Here is a 22,654-nt window from a genome sequence, read left to right as displayed (position 1 = left end):
AACTCAACAAATTTAAAGTATCAATAATATTATTAATCTATTAATAATACATATGATCATAAGGTTATAGATTGATAAAGATTTATCAATATAAGAATAATATAGATTAATTAAAATTTTAAGTATATTAAAATTCAATTAAAGAGATAAAAAAATAGAATATTTCAATTAGTATTTAATTATTTCATTAAAGGTTATATATTTTAATTATTTCATTTAGTATTAGCAGCTTGTTCATAGTGTATTTTAGTACAAAGATATTAAATAGAATTATTAATTTAGTTTAAAGAAATAAAAAATTAATTTTGTTATTACTCAAAAATATTTTACTATATATCAAGTAATGTGTTCATTAGTTTTTATTTTATTGTGAAAAATTATCTAGAATACTAATAGTATATCATAGGGTTATTGTTATTAATGTATTAACTGAATTTTAATGTTTATTATTTATGTATTTAAAAATTATATTTGAGAATGATTTATTTAGTTTGATAATAAATGATATTTTAAATTTGAATAATTTATTAATTAGTTTGTACTTATTATACCATATATTTAATAATTTATTGAAAAAAGAATATTAATATAATAAATAAAAAAATCTAAAAAAATATTGTTTAAAATATTATAAGGACAAATAAACTCCTAACTAATTTAAATTTAGAGACAATTAGACTCCTGTCTATTTCTGAACCTGACATGTCAGCATTTTCCGTTCAGAGTTGACGAAAAAATACCTACAGGAACCACGTTGTGTAACGGAATCAGAAGACAGAGACCGAAGTGGATCGATTTTATTTTGAGTGGTCGCGTTGTCATTCTTGAAAATGCATAGGGACCAGATTGGTACTTTACTCTAAAATCTTGTAAATCAAGCTGGAATGAAAGAGTTGCTAAAATGATAAAGTAATTAGAATTATAAATTCATGATGATTAATCTATCACTTTATTATTTTATCAATATTTTCATTTTAAAGAATCTAAATTCAAATTTTTTACTATAAAACATAATAAGTCTCACTAATAAAATTTAATTAAATATTTCTCCTATAAAATCTTATTAAGTTAAACTTGAGAACATGATTAGCGTAATTAAATGAGCAATACAATATAATTAATAAAATATATTATTTTTGACCAATATTTAATTTTAAGTATTAAATTTTAAATTTTAAATTTAATAATATAAATAAAATATAAAAGTGTTATTTTTTAATGTTTCTCTAACTAAATTGTTGGTTTAGTCTAAGTTTGGAAAATAAAATGACAAATAAAAACGAAAGCTTAGTTTATATATAAGCAAAGAGTACCGAAGTAACGGAACTGAACCTGCCGCTAAACCAAGCCTTGCCCTAAAAATTGAATAGCGTTCTTGACGGGTGCAGAGCGAGAGTCACTGTAACATGGGGACCTCAGCGAACGCCGCTGCTGGTGGCCGTGGAAATCCCGTCGACAAGGGCGTTGACTATGCGCAGTACTTCTGCACCTACGCTTTCCTCTACCACCAGAAGGAGATGCTCTCCGATCGGGTTCGCATGGACGCTTACTTCAATGCCATCTTCGAGAACAAGCATCACTTTAATGGGAAGGTAACCCTAATTAGAAAATAATTAAAAACAAATTACGCATTAGGTTTTAAGATGTGATTTTTGTTTTTGCTTTTTCTAACATGTTCTGATTTGTTATTGTAACTTAAAATGCTTGGGTTGGAGTGTTTTCTTGTATCACCATTATTGTTATACATGGGAGTGATTTTCTGCTGGCTTGGTTTATGTGGAGAAGACTGTTTTGGATGTGGGAACTGGAAGTGGCATTCTTGCTATATGGTCAGCACAAGCAGGTGCAAGGAAGGTATATGCAGTGGAAGCTACAAAGATGTCTGAACATGCGCGTTCTCTTGTTAGAGCAAATAATCTCCAGAATATAATTGAAGTCATTGAGGGCTCAATGGAGGAAATTACACTGCCAGAGAAAGGTTTGAACTAGTAGATATCTGTGCTTTTATAGTGGAAATTTCAAAACTTTTTGTGTTTTCTCCTTTTAGTATTTGTAATGGTCTTGAATGTAAAATTGGGAAACTTGCAGTTGATGTTATCATCTCTGAATGGATGGGTTACTTCCTCCTGCGCGAATCCATGTTTGATTCAGTTATATGTGCTCGTGACCGCTGGCTCAAACCAACAGGAGTTATGTAAGTACCACTTGTGGCAATCGAAATTACAGCAGAAAGGATTGTTTTGATACATTTTCATGATTTGATGGCTACTGACTTGTCTATTGTTGTGCACCTACTGCTACACAGTTCATTACTTGATTGCTCTGTAATTTTAAACATAATAAGAAAGTCTGAAAATTAGTAGTCAACACGCTATAGTGCCGTGCGAACTGGGAACAATGTTCTAAAAAATGAGTTGGCTCAGATTCTTTACTTTTTGTACTCTGGTCTTCAGTTGATTCATTATCTTAGCTTAGAATATTCAATATTGTATTTACTATGCCTTTTTAAGTACATTATCAGCTGTGTAGTAACTTAAGGTTTTTTTAATACCAAACTGATGAACATTTTACATGGAAGTCGATATTGAGCAGTAACTTATGAGTTATGATTTCTATAAAAATCCTTGTGCGTGAATGGCCATTTTGGTGCTTTTAAGTGTTTCCTTTGGAATCATTAAAAGAGACCTTTATTTTTGTCAGGTATCCTAGCCATGCTCGCATGTGGATGGCACCTATCAGGACTGGGATAGGAGATCATAAAATGGGTGACTACCAGTCAGCTATGGATGATTGGCACAACTTTGTTGATGAAACAAAGACCTACTATGGTGTTGACATGAGTACTCTAACAAAGCCCTTTTCTGAGGAGCAGAGGAAATACTATCTACAGGCAAGTTCTGCACTTTGTGTACCTTAATTATAATGGTTAGTTTCAGTCAAAATAATATCGTCATTTTTGTTTGGAGTCTTTCATATCTTATAATTAATTTTTATTTGACCTTTGTATCTGTTTATAATGAGCAAAAACCTTCTTACAGTGGAATTTAGATAAAATCTTTTGGAGCTGACATATATATATATATTCATAAAATCCAACGGAAAAGTCCAATGAATTCTTTATTTTCTATGGCCAAACAGCTCCAATAGATTTATTTACTAGCAATGACTTTTCTTTTGCATTCAAAACTGATTTAATCTTGTCTTTGCCAATTCTAAATTGCATTTCTGTGATTTTTGTAGACATCACTATGGAGCAATCTTCATCCACATCAAGTGATAGGAACTGCTGCTATAATAAAAGAAATTGATTGTTTAACTGCCACAGTGAATGATATAGAAAAAGTCAGGTCAAAATTCTCATTGGCAATAACTATGGATAACATGAAGTTGTGTGGGTTTGGAGGGTGGTTTGATGTACATTTTCGGGTAAGTTACTCTGTTTGCCTGTTAATGACATAATACCTATCAAATATACTAACACTAACTGTTCCATGCTTTTCTTCAACAGGGAAGAGGTGAGGATCCAGCAGAGCAGGAGATCGAGTTAACTACAGCTCCTAGTGTAGATTGTGGTACACATTGGGGCCAACAGGTGTGTGCTGCATCATTTTGGTGGTGAATTATTTTGGTCAATCTGGTTTTCTAACTTTAAAGTAGTTGGGGACATAATGGAAAGAAGTGATAGACAACTCTTTTGGTTGATTTTTCTGTTCAAATGTATAGAGGAGCCCTTAACCTCTATCTTGTATTATTCTTCTCTTCATCTTAATGAAATTCTCCTTTTTCGAAAAAAAATAAATAAAAAGGAAAAAAACACAAAAAAATGACTTGAATTTTACATATTTAATTGGTGGTGTTTGGATGATTTGAAGTGGTGGTGCATGCATGTTGTTCAATGATTAATAACAATGCCATTTCATTATGGTAGGGAAATTATAGTTGTTTACTCCTTTCCATTTGAGAATTTTGTGGACTTACACCCGGAGGAAAACAACATATCAAGTAAATCCGTAAAAAAAAGTGTAATGGACATACAGGGGGAAAAGGGCAATTTGGTGCACAAGCATCTCACATTAATGCAGGATTCGGAGAATGATTGCACCCAAAGGGTTTAATGTAGGCCGCCTAACTTGAGGGGGAAAAAGTATCAAATCTCTAAAGAATTTCAGCATTGGAAGGACGAAAATGTCCAGTGTAGCACCTTTTAAGGGACCCATGAATGCTGTTCCAATTTTTCTGGGATTTACTAGGTTCTATCTCTCAAGATCCACAAGTCCATCACAACTTTGGGCCTACTTTTCATATTTTTAAGGTTCCTTAAAATGGTTGTTCTATTGTTGAAATATACCATAGTAACTTCCGTACATTCTGGGATAAATAGGTCTTTACACTATCTATATACTATCATTTTCTATGTACTGTCACTGTAATGATGGGTCTTTGCTAATGTTTCAATTGACTGTGCTCATATTTATAGCAGTTGTGTGTGTCTGAATTCGTTTGCTTCATTTACTGTGGCATGAGTTTCATTCAGTTCTCTGTTAACTTATGTGCCATCACATATTTTAATTATTGATCAGGTGTTCCTGTTGCATCCACCCACACATGTGAGTGAAGGTGATAATTTAACCATTTCTTTCCTAATGAGTCGCTCAAAGGAAAACCATCGTCTTATGGAGGTTGAACTTGGGTGTGAAATTCAACAACATTCTGGGAAGCTTCTTGCTCCTTCCAAACATAAGTACTATATTGAATAACATTTCGTATTCCTGATTGTGAAGACTTCATGCATCATTGAAGGTAGATTCCATAGCTCATGTTGCTTCAATGAATTGTGCTATTTTTTTAATTATAAAGAATTGTGATATTATAGATATATAAAAAGGTACATATTTGGTAAAGGTAGAAGTTCATCTCTATTAAGTTTTTTCTGTTAGGATATAGATCCTCAAATGTTATTTTATTTATGGCTAAACACTTATTGTCAAATCATAATCTATTATCTTTTATTGGATTGGGAGGGGGTTACATAGCTTTGGTTTTCCAAAAATACCCTTTGAATAAAGTACTGATCATTTTTTGATTAATTTTACATTTGTTACTAGATACTAGACATTTAAAAATTTAAAGGGTGGAAACTATTAATCTACTAGTTATATATAAAGGGGATTAAGATGAATTTGGTGGATTGTTTTTTTTCCTCCTAAAATACCCTTCATTTATATATACACTAGTGTATTAATGTGCTTCCTAATCTATCATTTTATTTATTAAATATGTGTTATAATAACTAAATATATATAGAGTAATTACCCAAATCAGTCTCCAAGGATTTTAAAAGCGGCCATTTTATTCCCCAAGGAAAATTAATACATAGATCAATTTCTAAGGTTTTACTCTGGCAGACAAATCAGTCCCCAAGAATTTTAAAAGCGGACATTTTAGTTTTAAGAAAAATTAATACACAGATCAATTTCCAACGTTTTTCTCTGTCAGATATAACAGTCCTCCCCGTCCATTTTACTTTTACTATATGTCAACCTTTATTATTATTAACTTAGCTTTATGCATGTGGACGATGACACTAGTATATTAATACACTCTTTTCGTTAGAAACAAGTAAGATAAATAATGATGCTTTGAAATCCAAATTAAAATATTTTCTTTTAATACAAACATGTTTTTTAAAATAGTACATCTTTTGATTATATTAAATACAAAAATATCAAATATTTTCAACTTTGTATTTCTTAATAATTTTATTGAACATTATTATTAAAATGTGTTAATTTTAATTGGGGGCTAAAATGTCTGCTTTTAAAATTCTTGGGGACTGATTTGGGTAATTACTTATATATATATATATATATATGATTCTTTACTAAACCTAAACCAATTGATAAGTTTAGATAACGCACGTTTCATATTTTTTTTTGGGTAAAGTATACTTGTCCTCAACTTTTGTGATTTTCTTCAAAAAAAAAAACTCTAACATTTAATTTTATTCAATTTTGTCTCTAATGTTTTTGACTTGAGTCAAACTACTTCTAGACGTTAACTCTCATCTAAAAGGACAAATTGAAAACGTCCACGGTAGTTTTTGACTCAACTCAAATTGATGGATAAAATTGAAGTTAACCGTTAGGGATATTTTTGAAGAAAATCGCAAACGTTAGAGATAAAAAATACTTCACCCATTCTTTTCTTCCGTTGCTTTTAACCTTTGATATTTGTATAGGAATGAGCATTGTGTGATCAAATCATCAGGGAGAATTGTAACAACGCAATTGACGCCATATAACAATTTTGGGCCTTCTAGGCACTTGGTGGACTTACGAGCAAATTATTGTTACGTAGTTACCAGTCGTGATAAGGTTTTGGTTCAGTTTAAAGGGAAGCCTGTGTCCATTTTTGGTTTATGTTGTTGTTTTAGGATATTGGTTTCGATGCTTCATTTCAAGAACAAGATTTTCATTAAGCTTTTGTAATGTAGGATGAAAGTTTAAAATGTTGCATTCGAAAAAGTATGTTTAGGGGAGTTAAAAATATTATGCTGTAAAATTAGAATACCTGCAGAGCATTGCTGTATATTTTGGGTAATTTTATGCAGTTTTCTATAAGATTTTTCATGAGTTGCCAAATATATATTGTTTAGTGCGAGATGCTGAGACTATGCGCGAGAATACAAGATCTGTTTGGATGTTTGGATCAGTTAGGATTCTCTGGCGTAACTCAAGTGGGGCTATTGCGTACATGGGGCGTCTAGGCTCCCCATTTATATACCTGGGTGATTGTTGAGGCTTAGCCATTAATTCTCGTAAATGGCGAGATTTGTTCTCTTTATGTGAGAAATCTGGTCACTATGAGAGATCTGTTTTTTTGGCAGGATTCTCTGGCTTTATGACTGCAGGCTACATGACACATTGTCTCCTGATTGCTCGGAACAGTGCCCCTTATATGGGGATGCTTAGGAAATATGAAATATCTATCCTAGTTTGATGTACCTTTCCTCGACCTTGTTTTTCCCCCCAGAGATTATGCTACATCAAGTCGTGTCTCCATGTTCGGGCACGACTCTTTGTATTCCACGCTAGTCTGTCTGAATTTGTCCCTTTCTTGATTACTGGAGCCTTCACATTGCTGCCATTTGCATCAAGCCATGATTGACGGGTGGGAGAGACAAGTGTGGTTATGATGGCTGTGTTCTCGAAGCTTGAGATGGTTTTTTTCCACATTTGCCCCTCATTTGTGGGGGCATTTTACCACTTCATCCTTGGCGAATTAAATTTCCAAGTTTCCATCGTGGGGGGTAACCGGGTAAGCATGATTTAAAGGAGCTGTTTTGGAGGATAAAATATTTTAGTTTCCAACGTTTGAGATGATTTTTATTTTAGTTTTTAACGTTTTAATAGTCTTATTTTTATTTCAAAACGTTTAAAATGACATTAATATTATTCTACCATCAAATCTTTTCCTAACACTTAACGAAATTTTAACGAAATTGATGTACTATTAATAATATTTTTGTTAAAACTACGTTTGTTCAATTATTTTCTCCTACCTTCGTCCTTTCAACAAATTCAAATTCTATTTTTTTACTCTCTTCTTTTTCTTCCTCAAATCCCTCTTGAAAAATTAATAGTGTAAAATAAAGAAAAAGAATGGAGTAAGAGAATGGGATTTAGACTTGTAAGGAGGGTGAAGGTAGGAGAAGGAAATTGAGCAAGCCTAGCTTTAACAAAAATATTATTAATAGTGTATCAATTTCGTTAATTATTAGTGAGAGATTTGATGTTGGAATAACATTGATGCTATTTTAAAGGTTTTTGAATAAAAATAAGACGATTAAAATGTTAAGAATGAAAATAGGATTCATTACAAACGTTGAGGACTAAAACAATTTTCTGTGGTTTTTCTTTTTGCTTAATCTATCTTCTCGTCTTTTCTTTCTTGTTTTTTGCTTCTATTTTTCTTCAGAATCTTATTTCTCTCTACTGTACATTTGTACAAACAACTTCTAGGTGTCTTTCATCACTCCTCTTTTAGAGTGTTCAAATTTGCGCAGTGTTGTATCTAAAATTCCTCTCTTAGTGATATTCTTAACAAGGAATGAGCTCAAATTGTCATACCAAACTCACGAAGTTTGCTCAACCTATATAAAGTCTTAATGTGTGCTCAAGGACAAGGTTGGAAAATCTAATCCATACTTGATCGGATCGAGTAAGTTTATTCAGATTTTAGAAAAGAAAATCACAAATGAATAATTCAAATATTGATGGTTTTAACTTTAACTGTACAAAGAACAAAAATAAACTTAATAATAAAATAGTATTATCCTTTCAATTTTGTCATACTCCATCATAAAAGCAATGCAGCATGATATTAGTACACCAATATACATTGGTTACGAGCAAATGTGAGTAATATAATGTTGCTTCTTCACCTTCCAAATAATGGAGAAGTAACATTCTAGGAGAAGTAATAATTTTTCTAACTAAAGTGTATTCTTGCTATCCTGAGCCAATAAATAATTTATCCACCATCATCTTGAATGTAAAATAATTTATTAGTTTAAAACCTTAATTAATTATTTTAATTTCAAATGATGATGTTAACAAGAAGTATTTACTTAATTTGTACTCATTTTATATGATACAATTAATCTAAGTTAACCATTATTTTTAAGCTTTGGGAGGTGATGCACCGGGAGATTGCGATGGTGCCCATTCAGGTGCCTTTGTTGGTGACAATTTTGGTGCAGCTGTTGGTGATGTTCTCCGTGCAGATACAGGTGCACTTGTTGGTGCTTTTTGAGGTGCATTTGAAGCTGAGGGTTTAATTTTAAATGTGTCATCAACATCGTCATCAATATCTAATGTTGTAGAATCACTAGGTGAAGCTGCTGTTGAAGTACTTCCCATCCCAGTTCCTAAATCACTGTTTTGGTGACAACATCCACAATTAATTAAGTAAATGAATATGTAAATCTTTTTTTTTTTTAACATTTTGTTCCCTTTTATTATTTTAGTTTTATGCACTTTATTAGATAAATATTTTACCTGGACATTTAATCATGTATCACTGTATAATACAGTGTCTAATTTTTACTTATTATTTTAGAACTACTTTACATGACATTGTGTCAAGTGAAAAACATATACGAAGGAAAGAGTAAATAATATTTTGGCATTCAAAAAGTTTTAATTTTGAAAAAACAAATTCTAATATTTATTTTTGACAAAATAAACCCCCTAAATATCATATTGGTTTCATAAAATGATCTAATTATTAAGAGTAATGGATTAATGATTAAATCATTTTGTCAAACGAATCTAATATTTAGAAATTTATTTTGTCAGAAACAAATATTGGGAAGTCTGTTTTGTCAAAATCAAAATTTTTTAAATACCAAAATGATTATTTATTCACGAGAGAAATAATTAGTATTCTTTTCTGAATTTGGAAGTGAGTAATAAAAAAAAAAGTTGAAAGAGAAAAGAGACTCGTCTTGGACTCTCCCGATACTAATTCATACAAGTTGAACTATAATCTTCCTCTCCCTCTCCCTCTCCCAGTTTCAATATTTTCATCTATCTCTTGTCTCCTCAACTCTCATCTCACAATGAATATAAAATCCTCTTCAAAATAATAACATTAATTTAAGTGTTACATTATTCTATGAAATCACCTAATTTTGTATAGTATTTCTGATATTAGTAAAAGCATCAATTCTTATAATAACTATACTAAAACTAAAGGACACATAAAAAAATCTAATTCCCTAATGATTCTTAACACTAACTCCTCATATTAAATATGAAAAACAACTTCAACTACATTTATTAGACGTAACAATGTTTAACGTAACAGTTATCTGATCATGTGTCAGATATCACCAAATGTAATCAACTCTTACAATAATTATCTCAAAACTCACATATATGATGATATCTTATATGTAACAATGCAAAATGGATGACGTTAATATTGTATTTAAAATAATCACTTTTTTTTTTCCATTATATCAACGAGAAAGCAACAATGTAGCATTAAAACACGAGTGAAATATTGAGAAATTTAGTGCATAAAAAATGTTTTTTTTTTACCTGATTTGTTGAACCCAATCACCCAAATCTCCATCACCTAATGTATCCCAAGAACCCTTATTTGCAGATACACCACTAAGAGCGTCATTAACTTTGTCTTGAGATAGACCTGACTTGCTTGCTTGGTCTAATACACTCTTCCATGGATCATCCTGTCCTAAAACTAAACCTAACAATGTAAAATTCAATGACAATGAGAATACCAAAATCAATAATGGTACCTTCGCCATTTCTCAATACAACTATTGATGTTTAAAATAAAAAATTAATTAATTTAAAAGAAATAAAACAAGCTGCTTTCCAGGTATTTTTATAGCTAAAAGGTTACAACCAAATGAATAACAAATTTTCTTTGGTGGAAACACAATGACATGTATAATGTATTTATAGTGAAAAATGTTATATTTGGCCTTCATACACAAATATAAAATGGGGTTCACACAAGTGTTGAGTATTAGACTCACAAATAGAAAATTTGTTATATTTGGTAATGAAATGTTTGTGTTTTGTGTGTGGCATTGCTAATTATGTATGAAGCTATAGCCATCAGATATGGCGGTGGTTTATGATTCTCCACGTTGATCTATTCATCATTGTTTATTTTTGTATTTGGTCTCAAATTATTATTAGTTTCTTTTTTAAAGTACATTTATTGTTATTTTTAATTCTATTTATTTTTCCTCTCAAAATAATCGCAAGAAAGATACATAACGTATATGTTTTTTATTTTAACATTATCTCCCAATTCCTCTGACAAAGAATTAATCTATCACAAATTAAAATTTTATTTAAAGGTTTGTTATTTATCAATGAATTGTTTTATACACAAAGTAAAATTCGAACATCTGATACTTGTTTAAGAGAATTAGTAAATTAATCACATAACATATATCTTTATATACCATCCAATTCAACTCACTTTATATTATTAGAGTAAAGTTCCATAACACCCATAATCTCTAATTAAGAACTCTCGCACATGAAAGTGGCAAAGTATGACTTGACGCCTAAGGACTTATTAAGGAAAGAGTTACTCCAAAGATGAGTGAGAGGGTCACCCAGAAAAACAGCTATTTAATGAGTGCTATGGTAGGTACCTAATGTAGCCACGTAGAAATGCTATAGGAAGACCACAAAGTTGACTGTACTATAATAACTACTTGATGGAGCAAGTCATGAATGATCCTATAAAATCTAATGGATTAATAATTTAATATGTTCAAACATCTTATTATCTTTTAGGAAGAAACTCCCAATATTTTATATGACAATGTGGTATATCTCACTCTAGCTCTAGCAAAGAATGAATCTTTAAAGGCTATGAAAAACAACTAATGTTTAATATACTTTGTAAAATGAAAGTCTAACAGATGTATTTTCTATCTATAAAAGACTACTGCAGATTATTTAGATCAAATATAAAGAATAAGATTAGAAATATTTTATGTTGAACTCTAAACAGAAAGTAGGTCTAATATTCTATTATGAAAAATTTTTACATGCAGAAATAAAAAGACAAAACTGAATCTTTATGGTTTCTAAAGCTACATACAAAGTACTGCAACAATTTGAAATATTCAATTTTTTTCTGCTTAAATTTAAAATCTTTTTTAGTCTTAAAGTAATTTAATAGAGAAAAATTTTTTAGTGTATTCTTTTTTTATATCTGATAGATCTATATTAGCATACTCAAATTAATCACAAAAAATACAATAAATAAGAGAAAATACCACAAAAATTTATAATATTAAAAGATAAAACTCAAACAAAATAAACAAGATTTTTTCATAAAAGTGCCGCATGGTTGAATTGATCATGACTGTCACAACAGGTCTTAAGGAGTTGTTGTTGGATCTCCTTGTATTCATCTGGAGCTTCCTGAATTTCAAGGATGCTTTGTATTCCTGTGTAAGGCAAGAACTGCCCTTTGTAACTTAGCCCGTGGGTTTAATATGTAACCCATGGGTTCGAAAAAAAGCATCGAATCCAAACAGGACATCCTTATCTGGGAGATAACTTCCTAATACTCTGAGCTAAGTGGTCTGGCCTGCAAATATTTTCAATCCAATAGGTTTTTTTTAGAAATTAGATTTATGGTGAAGACTTCGCTGTTAGCCGCCGCAAACCTCCTATGGAAAGGTGCCCACATTTCTTTTGGTAAGACATGTGGTTTTATGACAGTAGTACAAGTCCAGTGTCCATCAGTGCAACGGCTTTCAGTGGTTTGTCAGAGATGAAAGTTTTGACTTTTAAGTGAAAATGAGGTCGGGGAGTTCCATCAATCTGTTTCATTCCTAAAGATCTAAGATATCCAAGTTCTTCTTTTGGGATTTTTGATCCTTTAGGAATTCTTGTGGTGATGGAAGCTATTGTAAAGATTGACCGCTTCGGTGGGAATTCTTCTTCTGAACTGCTTGCTTCAGAGTCTTGAAAAACATATTGGGTATCCTCGTCTTTGTCTTCTTGCTCTTCAAGTACTGATTGAAGATCTTCTTTATCTTCTATGGAGGCTGCATCCATTAAAGACTGAAGCATTTTAATTTCTTTCTTTGTCTTATAAGTTTGCCTGAATTTTGATTGAGCCGTTTGAACATCTATTGTTGTACACACAGTTTATCTAGGGTAGCTAGAGCCAGCTGGTATATTTCTCCAATGGTGGTGGTAGCCACTTCTTTGCAAAGATTCATCATCATCCGTTGTAGTTCTGGCTGAAGTTCATCTGGCAAGGATGCCATGAAGATTTATTTGAGTGGTGAATTATTATTTTCTCCTAGAGGATAATATTTAGCAGCCATCTTCTTGTAATATTTTTCCAAATCCTTTCTGTTGAGTGAGCAGCACTTCATTTCAAAATATCCTTGGAATTTTTTTTAGATAATTGTAATATCTCCCAAGAATTCCTGGTATAGTATCCCCAAAAACTAAGGAGAAGTACTATTAATGAGCTGGAGTCTTTCATACTCAGAAAGGTTGTTAACCCATTCTCGGAGATTGCTAGTCATCCGATTTATGAAATCTGCAAGGACTCGTCTGCTTGAAAGATTTGGATTAGCCATCTTGATTTCAATCCAAGAACCAAATTCATTTAACCTTTTCCTGTATCTTGATGGTGGGATATCATCAAAGGTAAACCATTTGTTAAAAGTTTTTACTTCAGAAGATCCTGTCTGTGGAGGATTAACTGAAGCTGCTGGTTCATCCCTTTCAGAGATTATTTATTCCTCTTCTTCTTCTACAGGGTTGACCATGGCTATCGCTGAAAGGTCTGCTTCATAGTCTTCTTCGGACCATTCAGTAGTTTCTTTACTGGATTCAGCAGTTTCATCACTAGATTCTTCCGGAGATCGATTCTATAACACCTTTGCTTATCCCTATCACCCTGTCATTCATTTCATCGGGTGAGATTTAAAGGGTCCGAGCAAAACTTGGTATTATAAGATCGAGTCCTTTTTCCAATATGAGAAATTCCTGTGGATCCTATTTGTGCCATATTCTAATGAGCAGGTTCCTCTATAGCACAGAGGCAAGCCCAGAGCATACTTAATGACACCGGATAAGGGAGAAAAAAATAACACTAGCTAAGCTTTCAGAGAGAAAAAGAAATTTAGAACATGTTGTGAAGTAGGAAAAGTGGATATATTACAATGTTCGTTGAGATCTGAATACAACTGAGGTGAGTTCTTCTTTATATAGAGGTCTCTGAAGGATAACAATATCTTACAGAATTCATACAAGCCTATTATACAATCCCAGTTGGAGGATAAGGATAAGTATTATCTCTTTCTGACTTTACCTAGACACGTGACAGAGATCACTTTATTTTAGTGCACTCAATAATTATACATAGTGAGGACATTTGTTTTAGCAAATGGATGGCTTAAAATAATCTTCTGGAAGGGTCCCGTCACCATCTGAGAAAGATGATGTATCATCACAGGCCAAATTGACTGCTCTAAGATCTATATCCGAGTCTTGTAAATTGTTAAGTAGATCTTCAGTGCTTCTTTCATTAAGATCTTGGGCATCTTGTAGATATAAGTCATATGGGTCTGAGTATGGGCCTTCAGTGTCATTGGGTATTACTGCATCAACTCTGGTTGGGCTTGGTGGTAAGGCATATACTCTACCACTTAAATCTTCAGAATTCAGACCATTATCAAAATCTCTGCTTGTTGTCGGGATACGTCTGGAAGTGCTAGGCTGATCAGGGAAATTTTGCCCTGTTCTTAGAGTGTAGAAAGAGTACTGTCCAAATTGATTAATTATTCCTGAGGTTTTGACTCTGGATTGGAACTCTTGGAGTGTAATTGGCGGAACATCCGTTCTGAATGAGAGTCCTTCGACTATATCCTTTTTCCCATATATCCCAGGTTGCCAGAGTTGGCAAAGTTATTTAGCCAAGGCATTCAGGAATGTCTTTTCATCTGTGGGCCACATAGTGGAGTATCCAATAATATCAATCCTATTCATGGTGTGTGGGTTACCCCCAATGAAATAAATCTTCTATAAGGTGACAAAACAATAGAATTTTTGTTTTGCCTGAGAAGGTTTGTCCCACAGTTGATGTCGGTATAACATTCCTCTCCATGCATCAAGTGGAGCATACATAGAGAATAATCGGAACAAATGGGATTGTGCCTGAGATAAGATCAATTACAAATTGTATTGGTTCTATAGTGCATATTGTAAAAAATAGGATAACATAACATTATGTATTAATTTAGAGTGCTATTTTGACAGTTAAGCTTGGTGTTGGAGGCTTTAGCATGGGAGCAGCTACTGCCCTCTACTCTGCAACCTGCTTTACTGTTGGAAAATACGGAAATGGCAGTCCTTACCCAGCCAACTTATGTGCAGCTGTTGGTTTAAGTGGATGGCTTCCATGTGCAAAGTTTAGCATTTTGATTCTACTCAACCCAAGTTTATACGTTATTTGAAAAAAAAAATGTTAATTTTTTGTTCATCTGTAGGACCTTGAGTAACAAGTTACAAGGGGTAGATGAAGCCACAAGACGCGCTCAAACTTTTCCCGTTTTGTTATGTCACGGACAAGGTAATTCACATTTATCTCTATTCCCATGTAAAGTAGTTGAGTAGGTTTGACCCTTTTTTTAATCACAATTTGTTTCCAAATTTATCCCATTTATATATGATGATCATAATTCCTAAAATATCCACAACTTGTGGAAGTTAAGGGTTAAAGGTTGTGTTTGGAAATTATCTTTAGACAGAAATATAGAGGTAGAGACAATAGAGAGAAACTATGTCTCTGCTCAGCTCCATTGTCCCTAGATTTTGGATGGATAAAAAATTAGGCAATATTTATTCCAAGGTAGAGACATTTTGTCTTGCTTTTATAACAGTTGTCTTCTCGAAGGAAGTTTGTGTCTCCTAGTCTATTTGTATTTCATGTCTAGGAGGTGTGTTTTAAAGTGGATGGAAGTTAAATGATGTTGGAAGCATAAAACAGACAAACATCTAAATAAATTTACTTGTTTCAATTTTAAAATTGAAACGAAAATTTAATAGAGAAAATATAAATTAACAGATACTCTAAATCCTATTATTCAACTAATGAAACAAACTTTAATAAAGTGAAAGTTATGAAGAACAACTTGAGGGTGGTAAGAAATCCTACATAGTGGATGTCAGTTTATCACTCCTCATGGGTGCTTAGAATGATTTCATCTTTGACTTATTTTAATTTGAGATAAGATAACCTCGTGTCATACCATGAGGCGGTGTTTGGCAGCCTAAAAGAATTCTAATTCCTTGTGTAAGATCATGGTACCGTTGTAGCTCAACTAAAAGATAAAACAAATAATAGAGTAGTGAATATAAATAGATGGAATAGAAGCACAGGGGCTGAATGATATCATTGAGATATCACTCTTAACTCTGAAAATTTATTAGGGAATGTAGTAAGACATATGCCAAAAAGGGAAGATACAACATACAAGTAGCATTTGAGAGGCTCCAGCTTAATTTCTAAGATGAATCCTGCTAACTGTCCTCCTCTCTTATACACAATCTCATTTCTCCCTCTCCTCTAACAAAATGGGCATACAACATTACCCTGCCAAGCTCGCAAAGTTAGTTGCAATATATTAGTATAAAGAGAGCGTGTTGGGACTTGGGACCTGGGGTGGTGGTGGTCCGGCAGTCTTTGGCAGTGGTGGTTATTCATGTAATATAACTAGAGAATAAAGAACAAAAATGTAAAATTCAAAATTGAAATCAATTCGGTTCTCACTAATGTATAATCCAAACACAATAATTGATTTATAATTTAGCTCATTTTAATTAAATTAAATTCAATTCAATTCCAAAACTTTTTGCTTTCAATAAACATACACGATGTAGATGAACATTTGTACTTGTATTTATTATTTTATAGCTGTTTTAGAATGAAATGTAATATGGGCTTTATAGATGTCCAGAACATGTTAGGGGGAAACTGGGATGGGGTGTTGTGGGGCCCAGCCATAAAGAAATAATTGTAAAAAAATAGTAGTAGAAAATGAAGAATGAGGGGGCATGGGCTCAGAAGGTAAAAGACCTAATTCTCATGTTTGGCATTTTGGTAATTTTTCATCTTCCTAAAGGCTGCTATTCTCTCATCTCTAAGCTCTAGTGTGTCTGTAACTTCAGACTCGGAAACACAATTGAATGGCAAATAGGGGTATTCTAGCAAGTTGTTAAAACCTAGAAAGAAATAGATTGCTCTTAGTAAATTTCGTTTTGCTTTTGTGTAATATTGATGTTCTCATTTCAACTATGCAAATGATCTAACTTGTGATTTTTTTTTTCTTACATTGACATTTATTTCCTTTCAGGCGATGATGTGGTTCCCTATAAATTTGGTGAAAAATCTTCGAAGTGCTTAAGTTCAACTGGGTTTCAGGATGTAACTTTTAAAGATTATAATGGGTAATAAAAATGTGGTTATTTCTATGAAGATATCTTCATGTAAAAATGGTATTCTAAACGGTTAGACAGTTCAATCAAACATATTAAACCATCTAACGGTTCACAACACCATATTCACATGACGTTTTCATAGAAGTAGCCACCAATAAAGAAATTCCGTGTGAAACACTGTCATGGCTTTCACGAATTCCATATATTGTGATCAGTATTAATTTTATTTTGTTCTAATACGACAGGCTTGGACACTACACAATTCCGGAAGAGATGGATGAGGTGTGTTCTTGGCTAACGACGAAATTGGGCCTTGAGGGGAATGCTGCCTAATTCGATTGGGAAGGAAGCAAAATGCAGAATTATTCCCCTCTTAGGTCTATTGTAAGCTCTGATCCAATGACATGAATGATGTAAAAGTCGACTTTGACCTTGTATTGGATGAGTTTCTAGATGTTTGAGTTTATTCTTATTTAAGATTTTCTAATGGAGAAATTTTTATTTAATTCTGTGGAGGAAATTTTTTTTGTTCCTTCATATTATTCATGTACTTTTTATTTTTATTTACGATAAAAATTTATTTTTTTTCCAATTGTTATTTCATGATCGAATCGTTTTTCAATTTTTAAATGAATCAGGTTAGTTCTTCAGTTTTAAACTATGAATCAAGTTACTTCTTCCATTAATTATCAAGCTGTCCATTTAACGGTGTTAACAAAGACTTGATGTACTGTGTTAAATGTCATTGCGCAAGCTGAAATGGTGGAAAAGATGTTTTAATGAATTTGGTCCCTCAATTGGATATAAAGGTTGGGAGACAAATTGTTACATTTGTTTAACAACTAATTTGAAAAATATTGTTAGTAAATTTTAATGCTATGTTGGGATAATTAACAATTAGAAGAATTAAATTTTAGTCTTTTAGTAGAATACAAATTAGATATCTGATTATGGAATGTTAATTTGTTACGAGTTAATTTTTTTTATTGTTAGACTAGCAACAATTTTATCTTTGTAGCTTCATTTTAGTGCAAAGGTCTTTTCCATATATTTTCAAAATAAAGAAACCTTAAACAACTATTTTTGCAATTTATATATCCAAACCAAGCATATCATTTACAGCTTCATAAGCATACTCAACCTTAAAAGTATTGATAGCAATGAGAGGACTATGCAACTTGCAAATAAAGTGATAAAAAAAAAAGAGTGAAATCTTACTCCGATCCCTAGCAATTTCACAAAATCCCTTTCCATCTCTTAACGAAAGCGTAATCTCATCGTGACTTCTATCTATCATTTTCATCAAACATTTTGGCCATTCTGTCAAAGTCTCCATCAATAGGAGGCGGAGACAATCCTAAATGTTAGATAACATTCCCACGTGTAACAAAACGTTCCTATGTGTCATTGGATAATTTGTTTGGGACAAATCAACCCCTGGTATAGTAAGCAACATGCCAACGTTTTGAAGAGGCCAAAATGTTGCGTTTCACACCAACGACATTATATAGGAAGACTCATCCATTCTTCTCCCTTCTTCACATTAATAATTACAGAAAATCCTAAGTCAACACCCTCTTCCATGCCAAAAATTATCTAGCGAGGGACACCGTGACGGAGGGCGAATGGCGACATGATAGTGTAGTGACGGCGAAGAGCTAACGTTATTGTGACATTGTGGTGACGAGATGTTCGAGGAACACGAGGTAGGTTCTTTGCTTTGTTTTCTAGCATTTTTCTGTGTTTGGTTGTGGTCCTGTGAGTGTGGTCCTGCTAGGTGGTCCTCCTTCATAGCTTCATTGCATGCAATTTGGTGTTTGTGACTTGTCTGGTTGTTAGGGCTATAAATATTTTATGTTTTTGGGTTTAGTAAAGAAATCAAGTAATGAAAATAAGTTTTAATTAGCGTTGAGTGATGTATTATGCATTAATTAAAAATTGGTTTTGTTGGACTTTAGTTTAATTTACTATTACGTTTGCTACAGATGGCTTATGAAATTGTGCCTGTGTTTTATCATGGAGGATGGTTTGAAAGAGATAATGATGGTGTGCTCAACTATATGGATAGTAAGGTTCACAGGTTTTTAAGTTGGATATAGACTTTGTGAATTTCAAAGACTTAGTAGAAATGTTTAAGGGCATTACCAAACTTACAAGGAGATATACTGGCTAGACCCCATTGGGGATATTGAGTTTGGGCTCCATATTCTCAAAGGAGACAAAGAAATTAATGAGATGTGTGATAACAAAATAGCTAACATGGAGACTGATGAGCTGTATATCTATTGTGATTATGATGAAAATAATCCTGAGTTGTTAGAGGATGCTACTGATGTAGAAAGAGATGCTGACTCATCTAGTGATGATGGTTATGAGAGTGCGGAAGATAAAGCTTACAAGTCTCGTCCACCTAGGTTTGAATCTGATAATAGTAGTAATAGCCATGAGATTTTGACTCCAAAGAAGAAGAGATTAACAACAAAGAAGAAAGATTTGACTTCAAAAAAGACGAATGTCACTGCAAATAAGAGAAATGTCACTCCAAAAAAGAAGAATGTTAAGACAAAAGAGGCTGGGGGTCACTTTCCTAGTACTCAGAAGAAGAAGGCAACAAAGAGATATGTGGGCAAGACTAAATAATATATTTTAGCTCAACCAGATATTATGGATGGACAAAATGTTAGGTCTACAACAACAGCAAGCCCAAATGTTATGGAATGCGAATATTGTGGATTATCGAAGCGAGCCCATTCTGTGTGAAGACCTAAGGTGTTATCTTACGAGAAAGATGGCCTTCCATAAGAAGTTGATGAAATATACTGGAAAGTTAGCTCCAATTCAACAACAGGGGCTAGATGAGATTATTAAACCAGAAAGTAACAAATGGAATGTTGAATGGACAGGTGATGATGATAGAGTCATATTTGAGGTTCAAAGGAGGAATCACAAAGTTGGTGTCAACCTTAGGGAGAAAACATGCACTTGTAATGCATTACAACTAATAAGTATGAAATTAAGATTTTGTAATTAAAATTCATTATACATAGATTGAAATTGTAGTTTACTAAATTATTGATTTTATTTATGCACATACCATGATTGCTTAGGTTTGCCATGCAAGCATGCTGTAGCTACTATTTCTAGACTTCACAAGCTAAATCTTAAACCAAAAGACTTTGTTCATGAGTAGATTACTATGAATGCCATTTGGAAAACTTATGAGATCACTATCAAGCTGGTGCGAGAATTGAGAACTCGCACAGCTTAACCGGCAAGTGCACCGGGTCATTCAAGTAATACCTCAGGCGAGTGAAGGTCGACCCCATGAGGATTATCGGACTGAGCAAGCAATGGTTGTTAGGTTGGACTTAGTCAGGAAAATCAAAAGAGGGTTTAGTGAATCATTTCACATAAAACAGTAAATAAGCAAACAAAGAAAAGCAAATAAAAGTTTGGAGTGAAAATAGTATGAGAAAACAATTAAGACTTCGGAGATGTTTATCTTTCCGAATTAAAATTTCTTATCAACTATTTTAACAATGCATGATTCATTCTATGACAAACTTTAAATGTCTAAACCTTAATCTCTTAGTGATTTAGCCTCCTCTAACCTTCAATAACCGCCACTCTCGTGGTCACTCAATTCTTGTTAGAGGGTGAAGTTCAGAAAACTAATTTAGCGCCACGAAAACACTAATTATCCAAGACTAACAGGATTATATATCACATATCCAAATGAGTTCATGCAATTATTGATTTAAGAGGAATTTATTTTCAAGCTGTAGTTCAAGTGAGATAACTCTCTCGAGAATCACAAGAACTCATGTAGAAAAGGGTCATACTCTTGTTTCACCAAGTTCATAAGATTAAAAACGAAAACAATCCTTAGAATTGAATCAAACATTAATTAAAATAGAAGAATAATAGTTCTAATTCATAAAAATAAACAGAGCTCCTAACCTTAATCAAGAGGCTTAGTTGCTCATGACCTACAGAGAAACTAGGGTTCTAAAAACGTGCAGAAGGAAGAAGATCCCAAAATACAAGTGATCTTTTCCTTTAAATACTAACCTAATTTGAAATGGAAATAAAATAATAAATTCCAAACCTAAAAGATATTGTTTGTAATTAAAAAATACAAAAAGAAAATAAAATATAACTAATGAGTGCTAAATCCACTTGGAGGCCCAAATGAGTGTGATTTGGACTGGCTGCTGGCGTTTAATGCTAGTTTGGATGTTAAACGCCCTAAGGGGAGTGAAAATTTCTGGTTTTGGATCCTCTACTAGTGCTAAACGCCAGGTTGAGCGTTTAGCACCCTGAGGGGAGAAGTTATGGCGCTGGTTCTGTCCTTCTTGGGCGCTAAATGCCAGGCTCGACATTTAGCGTTAGATTTTGTAGTGATTTCAGAAGAAAAGTATATACTATTATATATCGTTGGAAAGCTCTAGAAGTTGTCTTTTCAACATCATTAGATTCGTAGTAATTAGACCTCTGTAGCTCAAGGTATACTCGTTGGAGTGCAAGGCGGTCAAGGTTGACAACATCTACTTTCTTCCTTTGCTTTTGCACAAAATTCTGCCAAATTCGCTTGAATTTCACCTGAAATTATAAAAACACCAAAACAACTCAAATTAGCATCCAAAGAGGATTTTTGCACTGAAATATAATAAAACTTAAAAAACAACTAGAAAATGAGGGGGAAAAGGGTATAAGATACTCATGCATCACAACACCAAACTTAAACTGTTGCTTGTCCTCAAGCAACCAAAACAATATAGGACCAAGAAGAGGAAATGCCTGAGACTTGAGTTATCATTTAAGTTCAGGTCTAGTTACTGAATGGGGCTAATGACACTCTAATTCTGAATAGGTTTGGCATCTCACTATCCTTTGAAGCTCAGAAATATTAGTATCCTTCAGAACTAGAACTCAGATGATATTATAGATTCTCTTCTTTAGACTCTAATTGATTCTTGAACACATATTTTTCTTTTCTTTTCTTTGGTGCTTTGCACTTTGAGCCTAGCCGTGACTCTAAGTATTTTGTCTTCAATGTTAACTTGATAAAAAAACACCACAAGCACTTAATTGGGGAACTTCTTGAGTTCTAATTTTTCTTTTTATTTCTCCCAGACAGTGGTACTCAAAGTCTTAGGCATACTTTGTAACAGTAATTGGTTACGACTTTAAGTGTTCAGTCTCAAGGGTTGCTTGACACTTTCATACCACAAGCATATGGTTAGGAAAAACCACTCTTTTGAGCTTTAGATCAGTTTTGACCCTCCTAACTATTGATGCTCAAAACCTTGGACCCTTTTCTTTTGATTTTCCTTTTTAGTACTTTTTGCTATTTGTTTTGCTTCAAGAATCAATATTTTTCTTATTTCAGAGACTCTATAATACTTCTCTAAGTTCCTGTTCCTCAAGAACCAAATATTCTTAACTCCAAAATCAAATATGCACAGTTAATTTATACATTCAGAAATAGAGATAGTGCCACCACATCAAAGTAACTAGAACACGCAATATATAACTCAAAATCTCATTCATTTTACTACTTCTTTTTCTTTTGATTTTTGTTTAAGCTCAATGCACAATACATGAGACATTCTTTTAAAATAAAC

General features: G+C 32.8%; 3 protein-coding genes across 3 annotated transcripts; 2 read left to right on the top strand and 1 right to left on the bottom strand.

The window, feature by feature from the left end:
* The first annotated feature begins 1,245 nt into the window (after positions 1 to 1,245).
* LOC112750617 (protein arginine N-methyltransferase PRMT10) lies at positions 1,246 to 6,641 on the top strand. The gene is made up of 8 exons (XM_025799415.3): positions 1,246 to 1,592; positions 1,786 to 1,978; positions 2,089 to 2,194; positions 2,701 to 2,890; positions 3,241 to 3,426; positions 3,509 to 3,592; positions 4,581 to 4,800; positions 6,239 to 6,641. Exons 1-7 carry the CDS (start codon positions 1,407 to 1,409, stop codon positions 4,755 to 4,757), a joined length of 1,122 nt encoding a protein of 373 aa, XP_025655200.1. The 5' UTR covers positions 1,246 to 1,406; the 3' UTR covers positions 4,758 to 4,800; positions 6,239 to 6,641.
* Positions 6,642 to 8,309: 1,668 nt separating this feature from the next.
* Positions 8,310 to 10,686, bottom strand: LOC112747138 (uncharacterized). The gene is made up of 2 exons (XM_025795147.3): positions 10,107 to 10,686; positions 8,310 to 8,937 (listed from the first exon to the last, which is right to left on the bottom strand). Exons 1-2 carry the CDS (start codon positions 10,334 to 10,336, stop codon positions 8,682 to 8,684), a joined length of 486 nt encoding a protein of 161 aa, XP_025650932.1. The 5' UTR covers positions 10,337 to 10,686; the 3' UTR covers positions 8,310 to 8,681.
* A 3,943-nt stretch (positions 10,687 to 14,629) lies between these two features.
* Positions 14,630 to 17,573, top strand: LOC112750615 (acyl-protein thioesterase 1-like). Its single transcript, XM_025799414.3, has 4 exons — positions 14,630 to 14,997; positions 15,077 to 15,159; positions 16,943 to 17,036; positions 17,273 to 17,573. The coding sequence occupies exons 1-4, from the start codon at positions 14,873 to 14,875 to the stop codon at positions 17,358 to 17,360; spliced, it is 390 nt and encodes a 129-aa protein (XP_025655199.1). The 5' UTR covers positions 14,630 to 14,872; the 3' UTR covers positions 17,361 to 17,573.
* The last annotated feature ends 5,081 nt before the right edge of the window (positions 17,574 to 22,654 follow it).

This window comes from Arachis hypogaea, chromosome 15 (assembly GCF_003086295.3).
Source record: "Arachis hypogaea cultivar Tifrunner chromosome 15, arahy.Tifrunner.gnm2.J5K5, whole genome shotgun sequence".
Lineage (NCBI taxonomy): Eukaryota > Viridiplantae > Streptophyta > Magnoliopsida > Fabales > Fabaceae > Arachis > Arachis hypogaea.
The sequence above is the reverse complement of the archived record's forward strand: the minus strand, read 5'-3'. Positions and strand labels throughout refer to the sequence as shown.